Source organism: Adiantum capillus-veneris, chromosome 10 (genome assembly GCF_014529385.1).
Source record: "Adiantum capillus-veneris isolate H3 chromosome 10, ASM1452938v2, whole genome shotgun sequence".
Taxonomy (NCBI): domain Eukaryota; kingdom Viridiplantae; phylum Streptophyta; class Polypodiopsida; order Polypodiales; family Pteridaceae; genus Adiantum; species Adiantum capillus-veneris.
In genome coordinates, this window is record NC_140940.1 from 126,098,121 (window position 1) to 126,117,925 (window position 19,805).

The 19,805-nt window shown below is 44.5% G+C and overlaps 1 protein-coding gene across 1 annotated transcript in view; it reads left to right on the plus strand.

Annotated features, from left to right (window-relative positions):
• Positions 1-649: 649 nt before the first annotated feature.
• The window catches only part of LOC147449596 (Ribosomal protein S24e family protein), a 43,841-nt gene continuing 24,685 nt past the window's right edge, over positions 650-19,805 (plus strand). The window contains exon 1 of the mRNA XM_086522019.1: positions 650-1,018. Coding sequence (XP_086378145.1) covers positions 745-1,018 — 274 coding nt within the window. The 5' untranslated portion in view covers positions 650-744. The remainder of the gene's footprint in view (positions 1,019-19,805) is intronic.

Consider the following 19,805-nt stretch of genomic DNA (forward strand, 5'->3'; position numbering starts at 1 on the left):
AGAAAAGGGTTCAAATTTTAAAATTTATAAGAGATTTTCTCATTATATTACTAAAGATTTATTGCCCTCCACCTTTAGGCCAAAATTTTTTGACCATTCACTTTTAGACCTTGCCGTGCTCATTATTTCAGTCCACAACATCCACATGCTCATTGTTCTTCACTCATTGAATACTGAAACAACATAATCACAACGTAGCAGAAGGAAAGCATTCTCAAATAAATGACAACAAATAGATGAAACCAACAATTCTCCCTCTTTTTTTCTCAATTATCTTCAGCTCCAATTTAGTGCACAATGCTCTTGATGAATGTTGAAGTGAAAACCACAAGGTGGCAAACACATTCTTAGAAAATTAACAAGAGAAAGGCCTGCAGGGATTGAGTCAAAGAATACTAATTGAAACATATCATCCTTTTAGTGCAGCCCAAGAGTCTACGTCCGGAAAGAAACCCTCTCTATAGATTCCGGAAATAACCCCTCTCTCCACATTCCTTTAAATTGATTTTTAAGATAGAGACATATTCATTTTTGCTTGCTCTTGTCTAATTCATTTGGCTCAGCAATGCCACTGCATCTAACAAAGCATTCTAATTTTGTCTTTGGTTGAAGGTAACCTTAGAGGCAGCTACGGTTTACACTATGGACCTCTCAAAGGGACCAACTATGCGGACCTAGACGTTTGAATGTTCTGGCAGTTCATTTCATTGTTGTGACAGAAGCGACAGCAGCAATTTGTCGAGAATGTTGGCGAAGAAAGCTCTGCTGAGCAAGAGCACAGACCTTTGCAAGCATCGCAGGCTACTGCTTGCATCGCGCTTCTCCTCCAAAGCTGGCGATGGAGCTCCAAATGTCACCCTTGACGAACGCCCTAAACCTCTCCTTCGCCAAACCAGAAACTACTCCTCCGGTGGGTCCGCTCCCCCTGGGTCCCAAGCTCCTGCAGCTGCCCCCGGCACAGACTACCTCTCTCTTTTCCAACCGGCTACAGCTGGCGGCCTTGCTCCTTTTTCTCCAGGTATGCCTAACTTTCTCCCCACTGCTTCTTGGCGTTCCTCAAGTTCTCACTTTGTGCACACACTCAGGCAATCTTACACCTCTCACATGAAAAATGGGAATGCACTTACATCAAATCAAGTATAATTTACAAGACACAACTCTAACAGTCAAGTGGTTGATGTGAAGTATGCACATGACTGATTGTTTTAGAGATCAATGGGAGTTGAAATCGAATGGAAATTGAAGTATTGATGATTTGAGTTGCTATTACATTCCATGGATTTTCAACCAATGTGCACAACTTGTAAGGGTTTGATTGATTTTTTATCTCAAGTATTGCAGACTGAATGGAGTCCCTTGTTAATTCCTTGCATTGTCAAGTTGAGCCATGCAAACAAGAGTGCGGTCTTATTAATGTCCTCTTACTTCATGCAGTATATAGTAGTAGGAAATGGGACTTTAGTTCTGACATCGTATTTCATGTGCATGTCACAAAAAACAAGTAGTGAGAGACCCTCTATAGGGCAATACATCTCTCCTCAACTTGGCCTGCAGCATCGAAGGGGTGCTCTGCTCTGCTTGAGATCGCATGAGCAAGGGATGCCTTGAGGAAAAATGATAAGCTGGATCTGCTGCCCATCATCGCCATCGGTGTGCTGCCCTCATGCTGGTGAATGCCAAAGGTGGGATGCCAAAAACGTTGGGATGCCCTGTTGAAAAGCCCTAGCTTGGCTACCTGCCGACCGTCCATGGCGACACCATAGGGCTGTCCCAAAGGGCGGCCCCTGCACCGAAGGGCCTGTGCACTACACTCTCCCCATGGTACCCTACCCCCTCCTATATACCAAAAAGCATGCTGGTTGGCCAAGTCTCAGCCAGTCCTCACGACCTTGTAAATTGCAATATAGGAGAAAAATAGGCATAAGGGTGTCAAAAACCAGAAGGGCTAGTGTCACCAGCGTGTGCCTACTATCTATCCTTTTTGTTGATTTCTTTCTTATTATCTATTTACTTTCACTTTTTGGAAACACCCCTCGGGAAATCTAACTGCCCTGCATTGCATAGCTAGTGTGGAACTGTCCAGAGGGAGTCCAGGCCTGAGGGCAAGAGAGCACTAAGGTTGGACAAGGACTATGGTTAGCCAAGTGGGGTCATTGACTAGCCAAAGTGGAATCCTTTGCTACAGAGGCTACATTTTAGTTCTGCATGTGGCCGCAGTGTACAAAGAGGGTCGGATGACCTAGAAAGATACAATGGCAGCATCTCCTAAAATTTAGGGAACTGCTATTTTGGGACTTGAAAATGTGTTGACGTTATTACCTCCGGAATGACAAGGGGAACATTTTCTTACTCTGCCGTGAAGTCAATTGGGCAACCGGTTGGGATATTTTTAGACGGCAACCCCGAAACGGAAAAATGCTTATAAATGTGCCAAGTGGCACCTTCTGGTGCACTTGCCTCATGCAACAAGAAGTGGCGCTGAATTTAGGAGGGGGAGAGCCTCATTTTCAGATTTGTCACAGGTTAAGAGCTATGGAGTGCTTGCTTTCCCTCTTATGCACAGTGCGGTGCCAGGAGTGATGCCCTGCGCGCTACGCACTGCCCTCTCTCTCCCCTTTGGCAGTATGCTATGCCCCTCTAGTGGGCTTTTCATTTGACCAATGTACAGTTGTGTGGGTTCATGCGCGATTGCCGAGGCAAGAGCCTCTTGCACAGGTACTGGATTAGCTAGCGGCTAATCCCCCGCAGGTACAGGTGAATTCGGAGAGGTTTCACGCCAGAAATCTCGTCCGATTCGAAGGGCAAGTAGCCCTACAGGTGCGGGAGCTCGAGGACTTGCTACGGATGCGACCGGCACGTGAAACGGAGCCCGAAACAGTGAATTACAGCCTGCTGTGTATTTTTGCAGGTTTAGGGTTTTGGCCCTAAATGGACCCTAATACCCCCAGGAGGTTCGGGGACGCAAGGGGACCGCTGTATAGGTGATCTGGCGCACTTTCAGGGCTGAAAACAGAGAATTCAGCGTGCTGCAGATTCTCGCCAGGTTTTGCAAAGTGCCCGTATGCGTCAGGAAAGTCAGTCAATGCGTGGGAATACTGACTGTGAAGGGTCCTAATACAGTTATGCTGCCGAAATCAGGCCGGAACAGTTGAAATTCAGCCAAATTTGTGCGGGGCAGCTTGTAGGGATCCACAACATTTATTCCCTCTTTTAAAGAATAAAGAAATACCGAAAGGGGCGCCTAAGTTAGGGTCCAATCTGGTGTCCGTCTACTCATACAGGTGCAATCTAGCAGCCTGTATCCCTCTCCCCTTTGTTGTGTCTTGAAAGTACAGGTAAAATAGACGACTAATAATGGGTGAAAGCTAAATCAAGGTTTAAAGTAAAGTCTACCGCTCTTTTTGGATTGAACAGGCCGGTTTCATGGTTCCATCGACAGGATTAAATCACTTTTTCCCATAGAAGTGAGCCTTGGTCAGTTTGAGATTGAAGACACAGGGGATCATAGACCAGACACAGGGAATTGCAATTATGACTGACAGACCAAATGATGTGACTGAAGAGGTTTCCTCTTCACAGGGTCAACAGACACATGAAGTGGGTGAGTCCTCAAGACCACCACAGACAGATGACGATATATTCAGGACCCAGTTGGCTACTGTTGTGGCTATGTTCACACAAGTAATGCAGAACCCGAGGTTTTAAGCCTTTCTGCAACCTCCTGTTCCGTCTCAGCAAGTTGGGTCACTGGATCATATTCAAAAGCCTGTTAAGGCTCGAGCACAGGTGATTCATACCGCACAGTCAATGGAAACACCTGTACACTTGACGGAGAACATGCAGTCTCCACAACCTATGCCTAAGGTGCAAGAACAGGTGGTTGAGATGCCAGTCTTTCAAGCTGTACCAGTTCAGCCCGCCACCTTTCAGCAGCCTATAGCTGGTTCTAATGGGCAGGGAAGCAACCTACAGGCTATGCAACAGGTCTTCCCACCACCTTCAGTACACCCTGGCTATTTTGGAGGTGGATTGGTATTCCAGAGCATGGCTGGTCATGCACCTGGAAATCAGTTTTACACGCCAAGAACAGTGTTCGGGGGTGCTCAAACAATGATGCCTAACCCCATGTATGGTGTCACAGGCATGCTACCAGGGTTTCAAAGCACTCAGGGCCAATTTGGGATGCCACAGGTAAATTTTGGTATGGCTGGAATTACAAATCAGCAGCCAAATATGGCATTTCCAGGTCAAGTTAATAGCGGCCAAGGAACACAGATGAACCCTAATAGTGTTCCCATGTTTCAGTCACTTCCATATGACAATTTAACGCCGCTGGAGAGGCCAACTCCGTACAAAGAAGGTGGCAAAGGTGTGTCTTTCACGACCTTTACAGGGTTTGATGACAGGAAGAAGGCTCTCTCATTCCTCCAGCAGTTTGACAAGGCCTATGCAGGGGGAAACTTTACAGAGGCTTCAAAGGTCCGCAAGGCAGCCACTTTCTTGACAGGGAATGCGGGACAATGGTGGACAACTTTATTGCTTCAAGGGCAAGCTCCGTCCACATGGATTTACTTCAAGCAGATTTTTGCAGCAGCATGGTTATCTGATGACTTTGAAGCAGATGTCATGACAGAATGGCGCCAGCTAAATGCTGCCACTTGCAGAAATCTGGATGATTACAATCGGAAGTTTTGGAAAGCTCTACTTCCAGTAACTTCCTATAGGTTTGTGCCATTGACAGAACAGATTGAAAAATACTGTTGTGGCCTACCTAAAGGATTGAGAAAGTACTGTACGAAGACAAAAGTCACTACTTTGACGCAGCTCATCGAGGTAGCAAACACTGGCAATGGTTTGCTCAAGGGAGAAGATTGTGAATTTAACATTGGCGTCAAGGCAGGATCAGGCAAGAAAAATTCAGCCAAGAAGCACGTTCCCAATGAGGCTCCTAAAGGGACTCAGGAGTCGGCCAACGCAGGGAAAGACAAAGCTACGGTTGAATCAGAAAAAGGACCTGCAAAGAAATGGAAAAGACGTTTTCCTCGCAAGTCAGAAGAGTAAAAGAAGGTCCTGAGGGACAGAGAACAAATGCTTTATATGTGAGCGCCTGGCCACATTGCTTACAATTGTCCTACAAAGAAAAGGCCAGCTGATTCTGAAGACAAGGAGGACAGGAAAGGAAAGAAGCCCATGGCTGGTCTAGTACCAGATATGGTGGGCGATAAGCCAAATTCAGATGCAAGTGAGCTTTGTAGAGCATGGGGAAAGGTCAGGGATCAAACAGTGCTTATCTTCTTTGATCCAGGTGCCAAAGCCAACTTCATTTTCCTAGAATTGGCTTCAAAGTTGGGAATCAGACCTGAAGAGATGGGGTATACAGCAGAGGCAGGTTTGGCATGTCCTGGCCATACAGAGGCTGGGACACCCATCATTGGAAAGTTGCGTCTACATATCTAGTCCTATGTAGATGCTGAAGAATTTTACATCATGCCACTGGACGGATGTGATGTGTTGCTAGGTATTCCTTGGTTGTTTCGTGTACAGGGAATCATGGATGCCTACAACAAAAAGATCACTGTACAGAGCAGGGGAAAGACTCACATTCTGGATGCAAAGCTTAAAGGGGAGTCTATTCCCACTGTATCAGCTTCTGCTATTACTTCTGTAATGAAAAAGCATCTTTCTGCGTACTTGGTTTTTGCACGTGAAGTGTCAGATTGTGATGAATCAAATTTATCTGTGCTAGATAAAGAAAGGTCAATGTTTTTACAACAGTATAGTGATTGTTTTTCCGATTCATTACCGTCTCAATTACCGCCAGAGAGACCCGAGGACCATGCGATAGATTTGGTGCCAGGCAGTAGCCCACCAAATAAGCCTCCGTACAGGGTTAGTGCGGCTCAGCAGAAAGAGATAATGGGCCAAGTACAGGAGTTGTTAGAAAAGGGGCTGATTCAGCCCAGTTCATCTCCATTGTGTTCTCCAGTGTTGTTGGTGCAGAAAAAGGATGGCTCATGGCGTATGTGCATCGACTACCGTGCACTGAACAAGAATACCATCAAGAATAGGTTCCCTATACCTAGAATTGATGATATTATGGACAAATTAGAAGGAGCAGCTATGTTTAGCAGGATAGATCTAAAGAGTGGGTACCATCAGATTCGCATTAGATCAGAGGATGTACACAAGACTGCTTTTAGAACGACGTTTGGCCTTTACGAATTTTTAGTGATGCCCTTTGGTCTCACAAATGCTCCTGCTACGTTCAATAGGATGATGGACAGAATTTTCCGTCCACACCAGCAGTTTGTTGGTACATTCTTTGATGACATGATAGTCTACTCAAAGAATGAAGAGGAGCATAGGCATCACTTGGCCATTGTGTTCAAAGAGCTACGCAGTCATAGGTTGCTCATCAATGCAAAGAAAAGTGAGTTTTTTCTGGAAGAGATTCACTTTCTGGGACACATTGTCTCAAAGGATGGTGTCAGAATGGATCCTGCAAAAGTTGAAGCGATCAAGTCATGGCCAAATTTGAAGACGGTGCATGATGTCCGAAGCTTTTTGGGACTATGCTCCTATTACAGAAGGTTTATCCGAAATTTTGCTGAGATTGCTTCACCTTTACATGCTCTTCAAAAGAAGGCAATCACCTTTAGATGGACACAAAAAGAGATTTTAGCTTTTAATCTCTTAAAGGAAAAGATGACTTCAGATCCAATCATTGTGTTGCCAGATCTTAGGAAGTCATTTGTGGTCCAGTGCGACGCCTGTGGTAGTAGCATTGGTGCAGTGCTAATGCAAGATGGCAGGGTAGTAGCCTATGAGAGCAGAATTTTGCAAGGGCCAGAGATGACCATGCAGGTCTATGAGAAAGAGTTACTGGCTGTGATTCATGCGCTCTTAAGTTGGAAACACTACCTGCTAGGTACAGATTTCGTTGTCCAGACGGATCATTAGACCTTGCGATACTTCTTGACACAAACAAAGTTATCTGAGAAGCATATGCGATGGGCAAATATCTTGTCCATGTTCCATTTTCAGATTGTGCATGTGGAAGGCAAGAAGAACGTTGTGGCTGATGCCTTGTCAAGGAAGCCACAAATTTCAGCTGTGTCAATTCCTTATTATCATGAACTTGATGATATAACAGTATGCAAATGATGAAGATTTTGCAAGGGTCTTCGAGTAGCTAATGGATGGACAACGTCATGAACACTATCTTCTTAAAGACGGGTTCATGATGATGCATGGCAGTTTGTCTGTCACAAAGCCATTGCGACGCAAAGTTATGGATGAGAGTCATGTCCCACCGTATGCAGGGCATCGTGGTATCGATGCTACAGTTAAAGCGGTTGAGACATTCTTCTACTGGCCTACATTGAGAAGAGATGTGGATGCCTTTGTGCGAGAATGCCTAATATGCCAAAAGGTCAAGTTTGACAGGCAAAAGGCACCAGGGTTATTGCAACCACTACCTATTCCAGATAAACCATGGGAAAGTATTGCTATGGATTTTATCTTTGATCTTCCGAGAACGCAGACAGGAGACGATGGTATTTGGACCATTATTTGCAGATTCAGCAAACAGGCTCATTTTATTCCTGTCAGGAAGAAGATAAAGCCAGATCAGATGGCACGCTTGTTTATGAGCAATATTTTCAAGTATCATGGCATGCCACAGTCGATTGTTAGCGACCGTGATCCACGCATGACAAGTTTATTTTGGAGAGGCTTGTTTGAGAATATGGGCACCACACTCAATTCTCTTCGTCATTTCATCCTCAAACAGATGGGCAGTCAGAAGAGGCAAATTCTACTTTCCTAGATCTGCTGAAGTGTTATGTGTCAGAGCATAAAGGAAAGTGGGAGCAGTATTTGCCATTGGTGGAGTATGCATACAATAATACTGTGCATTTATCAACTGGCAAGGCACCTTTTCAGATAGTTGAAGGTGGCAAGAAAGTTCCTCCCATACTGCATACAAAGGACAAGATATTTGAAGCAGATAAGTATGTTCAGGACATGGATGAAATGTACAAGAAGGTCAAAGTGGCCTTGGAAAAGACTCAGGCAAAGCAAAAGAAAGCAGCTGATTGTCACCGTCATGAAGTGGTATATTCACTTGGTGATTGGGTGCTTTTACGCTTTGAAAAGGCAAGGTTAAAGAAGATGAAGGGCAAGGAAAGACTGTTTCCAAAGCTCAGCATGCGTTACTATGGGCCTTTTCAAGTGTGCGACATAATCAGTGATGTTGCATATAGGCTGAAATTGCATGACAGTTGGAAGATTCACAATGCGTTTCATGTGAGTCTTCTCAGACCCTATGTGGGTGATGTGCCAGAAGATATGCCAGCTGAAGATCAGCCGGAAGTCGAGGAACTTGACGAGATCTTGGTCCCTGAACAGATTTTGGCACACAAAGAAAGGAAAGTGAAAGGCAAGGTTGCTAGGCGTTACTTGGTAAAGTTCAGAAACTATCCACCAATGGATGCTAAGTGGATGGAAGAAGGTGAACTTGCAGAGTCACCAACTGTGTTATCACTTTACTTGGAAGCCTTCGATTTGCAACCTACGTTGACCCCTTGAGTTTCAAAGCTAAATGGATTGTCAGTGTGACAATGGCTTCTGAAACAAATGATGTACATGGTATTTAAAGTGAGCTCAAATGAAATACCTGTTACATGAATGTTAGAGCTGTACAGATTGTCAGTTTGGCAATTGCTCTTATGGAATGTCCAAAAGTTTGGTTAGTGCTATAGAAGTGAGTATTTCTTGTCAGTTTGTCAAGGATACAGTGGTTGCTTCTATTGAAGAGTACATGTGTAACTGCATTCTTAAACTGTCGGTTTGGGTATGCTCGAAAGTGTTACGGGATCCAACGTGTACTATAAGACAGTGGCAAAATGTGCAGCTACCATTTTGTCATTGGAAAGTTAGTGACTCAAAGCAATGGCAGAGTGCGAAGCTACCACTATGTCATTGGGACAGGGTTCACATGTAGGCAATACATGAGTCGACGAGGTGTTGAATACACTAGGGTTGACAATGAGCATGTATGTGTCGTATATGTGTCGACAGGTGTTGAATACATCAGTGTTGACAGTAAGCATGTACGACATAGACGCAAACGAGGACGTTTGAGATTTCAAGAGAGGGGTATGTCACCAGCGTGTGACTACTATCTATCCTTTTTGTTGATTTCTTTCTTATTATCTATTTACTTTCACTTTTTGGAAACACCCCTCGGGAAATCTAACTGCCCTGCATTGCATAGCTAGTGTGGAACTGTCCAGAGGGAGTCCAGGCCTGAGGGCAAGAGAGCACTAAGGTTTGACAAGGACTATGGTTAGCCAAGTGGGGTCATTGACTAGCCAAAGTGGAATCCTTTGCTACAGAGGCTACATTTCAGTTCTGGATGTGGCCGCAGTGTACAAAGAGGGTCGGATGACCTAGAAAGATACAATGGCAGCATCTCCTAAAATTTAGGAAACTGCTATTTTGGGACCTGAAAATGTGTTGACGTCATTACCTCCGGAATGACAAGGGGAACATTTTCTTACTCTGCCGTGAAGTCAACTGGGCAACCGGTTGGGATAATTTTTATACGGCAACCCCAAAACGGGAAAATGCTTATAAATGTGCCAAGTGGCACCTTCTGGTGCACTTGCCTCATGCAACAAGAAGTGGCGCTGAATTTAGGAGGGGGAGAGCCTCATTTTCAGATTTGTCACAGGTTAAGAGCTATGGAGTGCTTGCTTTCCCTCTTATGCACAGTGCGGTGCCAGGAGTGATGCCCTGCACGCTACGCATTGCCCTCTCTCTCCCCTTTGGCAGTATGTTACGCCCCTCTAGTGGGCTTTTCATTTGACCAATGTACAGTTGTGTGGGTTCATGCGCGATTGTCGAGACAAGAGCCTCTTGCAGAGGTACTGGATTAGCTAGCGGCTAATCCCCCGCAGGTACAGGTGAATTCGGAGAGGTTTCACGCCAGAAATCTCGTCTGATTCGAAGGGCAAGTAGCCCTACAGGTGCGGGAGCTCGAGGACTTGCTACGGATGCGACCGGCACGCGAAACGGAGCCCGAAACAGTGAATTACAGCCTGCTGTGTATTTTTGCAGGTTTAGGGTTTTGGCCCTAAACGGACCCTAATACCCCCAGGAGGTTCGGGGACGCAAGGGGACCGTTGTACAGGTGATCTGGCGCATTTTCAGGGCTGAAAATAGAGAATTCAGCGTGCTGCAGATTCTCGCCAGGTTTTGCAAAGTGCCCGTATGCGTCGGGAAAGTCAGTCAATGCGTGGGAATACTGACTGTGAAGGGTCCTAGTACAGTTATGCTGCCGAAATCAGGCCGGAACAGTTGAAATTCAGCCAAATTTGTGTGGGGCAGCTTGTAGGGATCCACAGCATTTATTCCCTCTTTTAAAGAATAAAGAAATACCGAAAGGGGCGCCTAAGTTAGGGGCCAATCTGGTGTCCGTCTACTCATATAGGTGCAATCTAGCAGCCTGTATCCCTCTCCCCTTTGTTGTGTCTTGAAAGTACAGGTAAAATAGACGACTAATAATGGGTGAAAGCTAAATCAAGGTTTAAAGTAAAGTCTACCGCCCTTTTTGGATTGAACAGGCCGGTTTCGGCTAGGGAGAAAATCTGGCAAGGCTGGGGAAAAATGCCCTTAGCCTACAGAAGCTTGTTGGCCATGGAACAAAGCTAAAAACCCGTGCTAAACATGGCTAAACACAACACGACATGAGAAAACTACCTCATACTGACCGGGCATAACGACAAAACAGCCCTCACTCCCTAACACTTGTTGGGACGACTGGACAAATCCTGGGAGATGCTTGAACGCCAACACTGAGGCCGCTCAATATCTTTATTCATCTTCAGCTTCCTATTTAGACAATGGAAACACCGGCGACACTAGAATCTTCCTCTCAAGTAACTCTTGCAACTCCTCGCTACTATGAGTAGACTTTCACAAACGCTCTAAAAGCATCATCCAGGGTAACTATGAATTCTTTTTTAATCTCCACATCATGAGAACTCTCTGCAACATTCTTCTTCTTCTTTGGTGCCATCGTTACGACACTTCCAAGTTCGCAAAGCAGTCCTCTATGGTCAGGCACAAATCAGGATTCAAGGCTACAAGCGACCTCCCATCAGGTATACATGCTGAAATTGGTCCAGAATCAGTTCCCCTCTTCTGCACAAAAGTTTCCAATCGCCTGGCCAAAAGTCTCCAATCGTACTGAGCACAAACCATCGCACTCAAATCACATTGTGGTCTTCAAAACACAGTCCAGATCTTGTCCAATTCCACACTGAAAATCAGCATTACTCCTTTATCATCTACCAGCTGAAAAACGCATGTTCACAAGGGTTCTTCACAACAGAAATGCAACAAACATCGATTAGCTCCCCCCCCCCCCCCCCCTCTCTTGATGCAAAAATGTTGATCCACAAGATTTTTCTCTGACGAAAAAGCAACCGCAACTTTCCCTCTTGCTGACTTAGAAATGCAACCTCCAACAATCCCTCCTTGTGCTCTTGATCCACTAGGCGTAGTGAAGCCAAGGCTCTAATACCATGTCAAAACTGCAGTGGAACATGTTGTGACTAGAGAGAGAGAGAGAGAGAGAGAGAGAGAGAGAGAGAGAGAGAGAGAGAGAGAGAAAACAAGCTCTACGAGTGTCAGGTGTAGTGGAATTGAAATGGTGAAGATCTAGGTTTTACACTTCCACATGGCACAAATCCCTTTTCTTTCTTTCCTTGCGTTAGTGATTCCTTTTAGCTTGAATGATGATAAAGGAACCACCACAGTCCCAAACCCCCCTCCAAGGGCCCCCCTCTCCATTGCTAGAGAGGTGTTTGCTTTAGATTGCACAAAGTCTGGTACAATGGGTCTAGATGCTGTGGTACTTGACGACGACCATGACGTCGGTGTCGGCGACAAGGTGGAGGCTAAGGGCTGAAATCTGAAAACGCTAGGGATGCTAATGAGATCTGGATCATGTGGCGAAGATAATGGGCTGAACTGTCGTTGGTGACGACGACGATGGCTGAAAACTGAAAAACGCTGTCCTTGTTGCGATGGAAAGATTGAATGCGAAGAGGGGATGTTGATTTACTAAGGTACCAGGGTGGAAAGCTGAGGAATTCCAAGCGCTGCTGTTGTCTGAAAACGCTGAAGCCAAAACGCTGGATCCTCTTGAGAAAAACGCCAGTGGAGACTAGGTATTGCGGGCATGGCTTGGTACCACTTGGTGCTACTGTGCTCCTATGTGTTTTTGTTAGATTCTTCATCCCCAGATGCTTCACACACTGTCTACAAGCTTCACACACATCATGTGCATTGGCCCTTGGTTGTGGGTTGGCCACCCGTACACCTGCTGGATAGGGATCTCAGGCACACTTAGGGTTGTTCAACACATTTCCCACTTTAGACCTGTTTTGGTCACATATTCCCCCATTTATATTGGAGGGTCATATTTTTAGGTCATTGGGCTATATTGAGGATTATTGCCCGACCAGCCCCTATTCTCCTATATATAGGAGGGGGGGCACCCTCTTTCTCATTGTATTCTCACACCCTGTAGCCATCTAGATTTATTGGGCTGCCAGCCTTTCCACCATCTGTCTCATGTCATGTCTCTTCTCTCTCTCTCGTGCCATTGTCTCTTTCTCTCTCTCACCTTCCGCTGCACACTCTGACATGGGATGAGAGCTCTAGGCTTGGATCTGCCATTGCCTATACCTGGGAGGACTCTGCAGAGATTTCTATCTTGAAGAATCACCTCTTCCCCATTAGCGTTTTTGGGATCCAACGTTTTTGCTCTCAGCCCTTGCATTTTTGGTGGACGGCATCTTCCTCTGCACCCTTTGCTAGTGCCCTCCCTCCCTCTGCCTCATCGCCACCACCTGCCCTCTCCTTTGTATTAGCGTTTTTCAGCCAGCTTGTGGATCTAGCGTTTTTTGCAGGAAGGCAGCGTGCTGATCTGCATTTTTCAGCCCTAATCCCTAGCGTTTTACTGCAGCCAAAGCTTCTCTACTTATTGATCTTGGACTTTGCCGACGATTCTCCGGCTTCTACCTTGCTGATTTTCAGTCTGTTTTGTGTATTTACAGCCCTCACCTTACACTCTCGACATCCGGTAATTCCATCACCTGGCATTTTGTTCAAACCCTTGCGTTCTGGCGGTGTTCCGAGCTCCCTTTTTGCTGCGTTTTCAGGTTTTTGACAACACCTCTACTTTGCCCCTTTAGCATCCCTTCCGGTTTCCCTTGCCTCTACCGTCACTTACACCCTACTTCGCGGTCATTTGGTGTTCTATCCGGTGCGATTATTCAGATCCTCTTCTCACCTTTGCTTCTTTTTGGTTCTACAATGAGACGTTGTCAAAAAGTAGGCAGTCTTGCCAGGAAGGCACCGGGCCTTTTGCTGTGAGAGTTTGTGAGGAAGCTTAAGGGTTATGAGAAAGAGCTAAGATGTAGATAACATAGCTTTTAGAGCTAAAGAAGAAATGTAGCCAAAGAAGCCGCTCACTTTTCCTTACAAACACACACGTGATGGAGAGATCTCATGAAAGATAGTCAGAACAAAACAAAAATGAAAACATCGAGATTACGATCATATCGTATCATGGGTAAGATAAAAGGGTTAATGGATGAGTTAATGATATTTAATCTTTGTTGTCCAAATAAGCCGCGGATTGCTCTTTGGAACTGTAGCTTTGTGCTTACTATAATGTATATGTTTTGTCTAGCGATTGGGATTAGTTGTGAGTACAAATCCTCTTGATTCATAATAAAATAACCACATTCACATCAAAAGAGAAGTCATAATCAATAATAGGTAGTATGATGGGATCTGGTGAGAGAAGTATTTCGTTGAGCCTTTCAGGACCAAATAGAAACACTATGCGTTGCTGAAAGTGAATCTTTCGACTAATCCAAATGTTGACCCTAATAGATTGCACTGAATGGAATTGAAAGAAATTCCCTCTATGTGGATTATGGTTATTCATCAATGATATACTTAGTATGTTCAAAGATAAAGGTGCGAAAGAAGTGAAAGGAGAAAAAAAAGAGAGTTTCTCTTCCAAGCCCTATTGTTGCCCTTAGGCAATAAGGATATTGCGGGGAGAGAAGTACCTGTAGCAAGGAGATTCTAGAGTTTGTGGAAGAGAATGAGAACCTTAAGAGAGAGAGATGCTTGTGGAAGATGAAGATATGGTTACTAACCTTGTGCTCATAATTGTTTCCCGCAAGAAGGTTGTACTCGTTACATTGACAAGATTGTTGCTTGAATACCTTCCAATGAAACAATTAGGACACAACAAGAGAGATGAAAGGAGGAGTAAAGATAGAATTAGAGATAGATCTAAGTGTGGTGGTGGTAATAAAGATAAATAATGAGAGATAGAGAAGTAGTTAAAGACAAGTATTGGACTAGATATGCAAATGAAAGAAAAACTAGCAACATATATCTTACATGAGAGCAATCGCCACCACTTTAATGGAGAGAGAAGTTGAGGCAAGACTTCAGCCTTTCTTCAAGAGAAAGTGTGGCACTAAGATGAGTGTGACACAATGGAATTGAGCTATTCTTACTCACTCATAACTTACCTCGATGAAGAGAAGGTTGCCCTTTTTATAGGTGAGGGAGCCATGTTTTACATAATCACTTGATTAGGCTAAAGAGTTATCCCAAATCAAATGTTCTTTGGATATTTCTTAAAATGGGCAATATTAGGACTCAAAATATCATGAAATTCAGTATTTTTGGTCGTTGAGGCTCCATGTGGGTGCATGATGTATGTAGGCCCTACCTAGGCAACTTCTTTGTGGCTGCAGCAAGGGGTCCCAACTTGTGTGTCTTGTCCTTCAAGGCATCTTTGAGGTGTCACATTCACATGCTTGTGTCTTTTATCCTCCAAATATCTTATTTTATGGAAAAAGACTAAGATTACCTCTTTTCACTTGATTCGCTTGTTTACCATCTCTTCTTGCAGTGTAGTTGTGAGAGGGTTTTTCACTGGTTTCCTTGTAACTTTTGACCTGTAACTCGGATTGACATGCTTCAAAAGGCAAAATTGGCCTACTAAAAGAGCTTGACCTGGTTTTGGTCTTTTCTCCACGTCCTTAGGTCGGGATTTTCAAATTGGGATGGTCCAAGAAGCTTTGGATCTTCCTTTTCATAAAGTCTTCTAGTAGGCCCTTCCCTCTTGTATATATCCAAGAAGGTATGCATTATTGAAAGGTTATATTATTAAATAAATGTGAAAAGAAGAAAATAATTTATATACGGTAGGGTATAGCTGAGATATTAGAAGAAATATACAAATGCTTTTCTCCCAGACAAAAAGAGGCACAATCATTGATACTTCTCTTGCAGTACTTTCTAATAGTAATGTAAATTTATATTACTTCAAAGGTAATACTAAGGTATGGTAGAAAGCTTTTATTTATGCATATGAGTATTATATAAAGTATACTTATGTGTCAAAAAGTCACAAGATAAATCGTTTAATGCCCGTTCCCACTATTTACGTGCCACAACACGACATCCACCCCCTCTAAACCTGCATATCCTCCGGTATGTGCCACATTGTCTCTTTGTAAGACCACACCTCTTGTACATCTTGCTTGCTTTCTTCTTCACTGGATGATTGCAGAGCTTCATGTTCACTTTGATCTTCAACCGTGTTTTGCTCTTCTTCCTCATCAACATCTTCTAGATCATTGTCTGCTTTTCTCTTAAACATTTTAATCCTTTTTCCTGCAATGGGAATCTTTACTTCTGTACCATTTAGTTCAGACAAGCTGTAAGTAGCATTTTCGTGTACATACGATCCAAACCATCTTTTTGAGAACTTGCGCAGGACTGTGTGCTGGTTATCAAGGCTACTATCATACATTACAACCTAGTCACCTTTGTCAATTGCTTTGCTCTCTTGAGTCGATGTCGCTTATCAAAGTAATCCTTGTTTTTCAACCTTGCACTTTTGAGTCGTTCTTTTGCAGCTTCAATGTCTCCAAGTCTTCTCTCTAGTTGCCTTATACAAAGTGCAAGGAGATCTTCCCTGCTAAGCCCCTCTTGCCAAGGTAGTACATTCCATGTGGGAATTGTATCTTCAATCGGTATCACTGGCTTTTGACCATACATTAGCTCCGTAGGCATGTAGCCAGTTACTGAGCTATGTGTTGTACGATCAGCCCATAAAGCATATGGTAACAGTGTTGGTCACTCACCAACTCTTCCTTCACAAGCCTTGGCCAAAGCTTTGATGATAGGAGGATGTCCTCTTTCACTCTTTCCATTTCTTTCAGGGTTGTAAGCTGTAGTAAGAGAAAGCTTGATTCCTAATCTAGAAAAGAACTCCCTTGCTTCTTCGGCATCCAGTTCACCTCTATCTGCAGTGATTTTTCCCACACAATCATAACGGCAAATCACCTCATCAAGAAGGAATTTGCACACAGCTTCTGTGGTTTTAGCTCTTAATGCTCTTCCTTCAACCTGATTAGTTAGGTCTTCTCGTGCAAGAATCAAGTATCTCATCTGCCAGAGTCCTAAAGGCATTGTGACTAGATCCACAACCCATTTATAGTGCATGGCTAGTGGATATGTAGGATGCAATCCATCACGATGTCGGACATTTGAATACATTTGACAAGTTACACATGACTCTACAAATTGAGATACATCTTTATATATACCCTTCCACCAATATTTTTCTTTCAACTTGGAGAAGATTGCCCACACATCCTTGTGTCCAGCCCATAGACTCTTGCGAAACTCTTGCATGAGCTTTACTTGAGTCTCTTTTTTACATATAACCCGTTGTGGTGTAGCACCCTTTTGTTTAGGATGCTTCCACAAGTAACCATCCCTCAAAAAGTACCCATATGCTTTTGTGCGTATCCTCTTGACTTCTTGTTCAGACCAATCATCCTGTTTTGTGAGAGTACTCAAGTAGCTTCCAATAAGAAGCCAATCACCTTCATAAAGCTCTTTCAAGAATGATTCAAGTAGATTAGTCATGCAGACATTGTTACCTTTGACATGAGAGATAGAATAGAACTTTGTGCCTACATCATCTCCTTCGTCAATCATTTGTGACTCATCTTCATACCTTGCCCTTGATAGCATATCTGCCACTCTATTGTCTTTACCTGCAATGTGCTTAAACTTAGGATTTAAGGACTTAATGTAGACAATCTGCCGCAACATAGCAATGTTTGGTGTTGAGCAGCTTGTAATCATCCCAAAAAGTGGTAGACAATCTGTTTCTACAACCACACATGCACCAATTAGGTACTCTTTCCCACTTTTCAAGGCTGTAACCATACCCCATAACTCTCTCTTTATCTGTGGATACTTTCTTTGGCGAGCACTTAGTACCTTTGTTCCAAATCTTACCACATACCTGTGTCCTTCTTTGTCATCTTGCCCTATTGCCCATCCAATTCTTGTGGGACTGGTGTCTATTGTTACAAATTACTGACCTTTGACACTCATAGTCTATCTTTCTCAAAGTTGTTGCTGACTGGAGCAACTCCTTTAGCTTTTTCATGGATTTTACATGTGCTTCTGTCCATTTAAACTTCTGATTCTTTCTAAGCAGCTGATAAAGAGGATCAGCTACATGTGCATAATGTGGAATCCAAATAACATAGAAGACACATGCTCCTAGAAACCTTCTAACCTCAGTGATGCTAGTGCATGTTTCTTTCATTCTTTGGATGGCATCTACTTTTGATGGACAAGGTTTTCTACCATATGGCCCGCACATGTGCCCCACAATGAGCACTTCTTTGACACCAAACATAGACTTTTTCCTTGACAATGTAAGATTCACTTCTTCCAACGTAGACAAAATTTTATCACAATCAATCACAATCATTTATGTGATTTACCACAAACCTGCGACATTCCTTGAGATCAAAAGCTTCATCTTTTTCACTTTCTTCACATCCTTTGATAGGCAAATCATCAATGAAAGGCATTGTGATTTGAGGAATAAAATCCACAGTAACACGGAACGGGCGGAACTGGGACATTTCGTTCCATAACGGCGTTCCGAGCAAGGCCGGCCGGAGAAACGGCTACGGGAACGGGCGGACGTTCCGGTTTCGGAACGTAACAGCGGAACGGCGTTCCAGCAGGGCGGAACGGGACGGAACGGTCCGGAACGGCCGGACGGAACGTCTGGCGGCAGTTTTTAAAATTCAAATTTGGGTGGCAGTTTTTAAATTTCAAAAACAGGCGGCAGTTTTTGGAGCGCCCACTCATGGGATGGTTCACACTAGAGGTGTGTGTGTGTTTGGGGGGGGGGGGGGGGGGGGGGGGGGTCTTCACTATTTTCTCCTATAAAAGCTAATGCACACCCCTCACAATTTCATAGCCCTCACTCTCCCGCATTGCTACTTGAGTCTTGACGCGCCACTCTCTCCCTCTCACCCTCCCTCTCAAGCTTGAAGCTTGAAGCCACTCTCTCACACCCTCTCTCAAGCTTGAAGCTTCAAGCCTCTCACCCCCTCTCTCAAGCTCGAAGCCACAAGCTCTCAAGGTTGAAGCTTCATCCCTCTCGCAACTTGCAAGCTCCATTCCAATTTCCTTCATTGCATCCCTCTCTCAAGCTCCATCCCTCTCTCAACTTTCAAGCTCCATCCCTCCATCTCTCTCTTGAGTTTCAAGCCTCAAGTCTCAAGCGCCATCAACATGGCACAAGCTTCCGCATCAAATGAAGGTCCCTCGGTTGGTAAGAGAGGAAAGAAGGATGAGCCTTCATGGTGGGATGAGGTGCACTCCGAAGTCTTGGGCAAAGAAGGCGGTGCAAGATCATGGACGTGCAAACTATGTGGATTTCAATGCAAATCCGGGACAAGCAAGGTTCGAGCACATCTCCTTCACATAGTAGGGGAGCAAGTGAAACTTTGCATTAATGTGACGGCCGAGAAGAAGAAGGAGCTTGAGATCAAGGATGCCATCATAAGAGCCAAAGCAAATGATCGACCCAAGCGGAAAGCCATTGACCCCAATCACTTGGTTTTTCCTTCTTCTACCACTCATTCGCACGCTTCCGTTGGAGGTAGTAGTGCGGCGGCTCAATCATCATTTCAAACGAGCACTCCCTCTCATCCCACCCATCGTCAACAAACTCTAGATTCGTCATGGGATCCCAAAAAGAAGGAGGATGTGGATGCCGCCGTTGCCTGCTTTTTTTATCACGATCATATCCCTTTCATAAAGGCTCGGTAAGTTCCAAGTTCTCAATGCTCTTTCATATCATGACCATAACTAGTATGTTTGTTTTTCAATCTACATTGTCTTCTCTTTTGACCTTTGTGACATGTACATTGTATAGGTCGGACTACTTCAAGGCAATGTGCACAAGGATTGGGGATTACGGGCCACGCTACGTGCCACCCACTTCAGAGGCCCTCCGTACTACTCTTCTTGATAGAGAGAAGGCCGTTGTGGAGATGGCAGCCGTAAACATGAAGCGACAATGGGCCAAGTATGGAGTGACACTCATTGCAGATGGATGGAGCGACACAAGGAGGAGATCCATTCATGGGCTTGTGGCTTATTGCAAGGGAGAGATGTACTTTGCCCACTCACATGACGCCACAGAAACAGGGAAATCCGCCGATGTGCTTGTTGGAGAGTGGGCGTCTGCCATAGAGATCATTGGCCCAGAGATGGTGTTGCAGCTTGTCACGGATGGGGAGGCATCAAACAGGGCAGCCGGCGCCATTTTGGAGGGCATGTATCCCCGCATCGAAGTGTCATTTTGT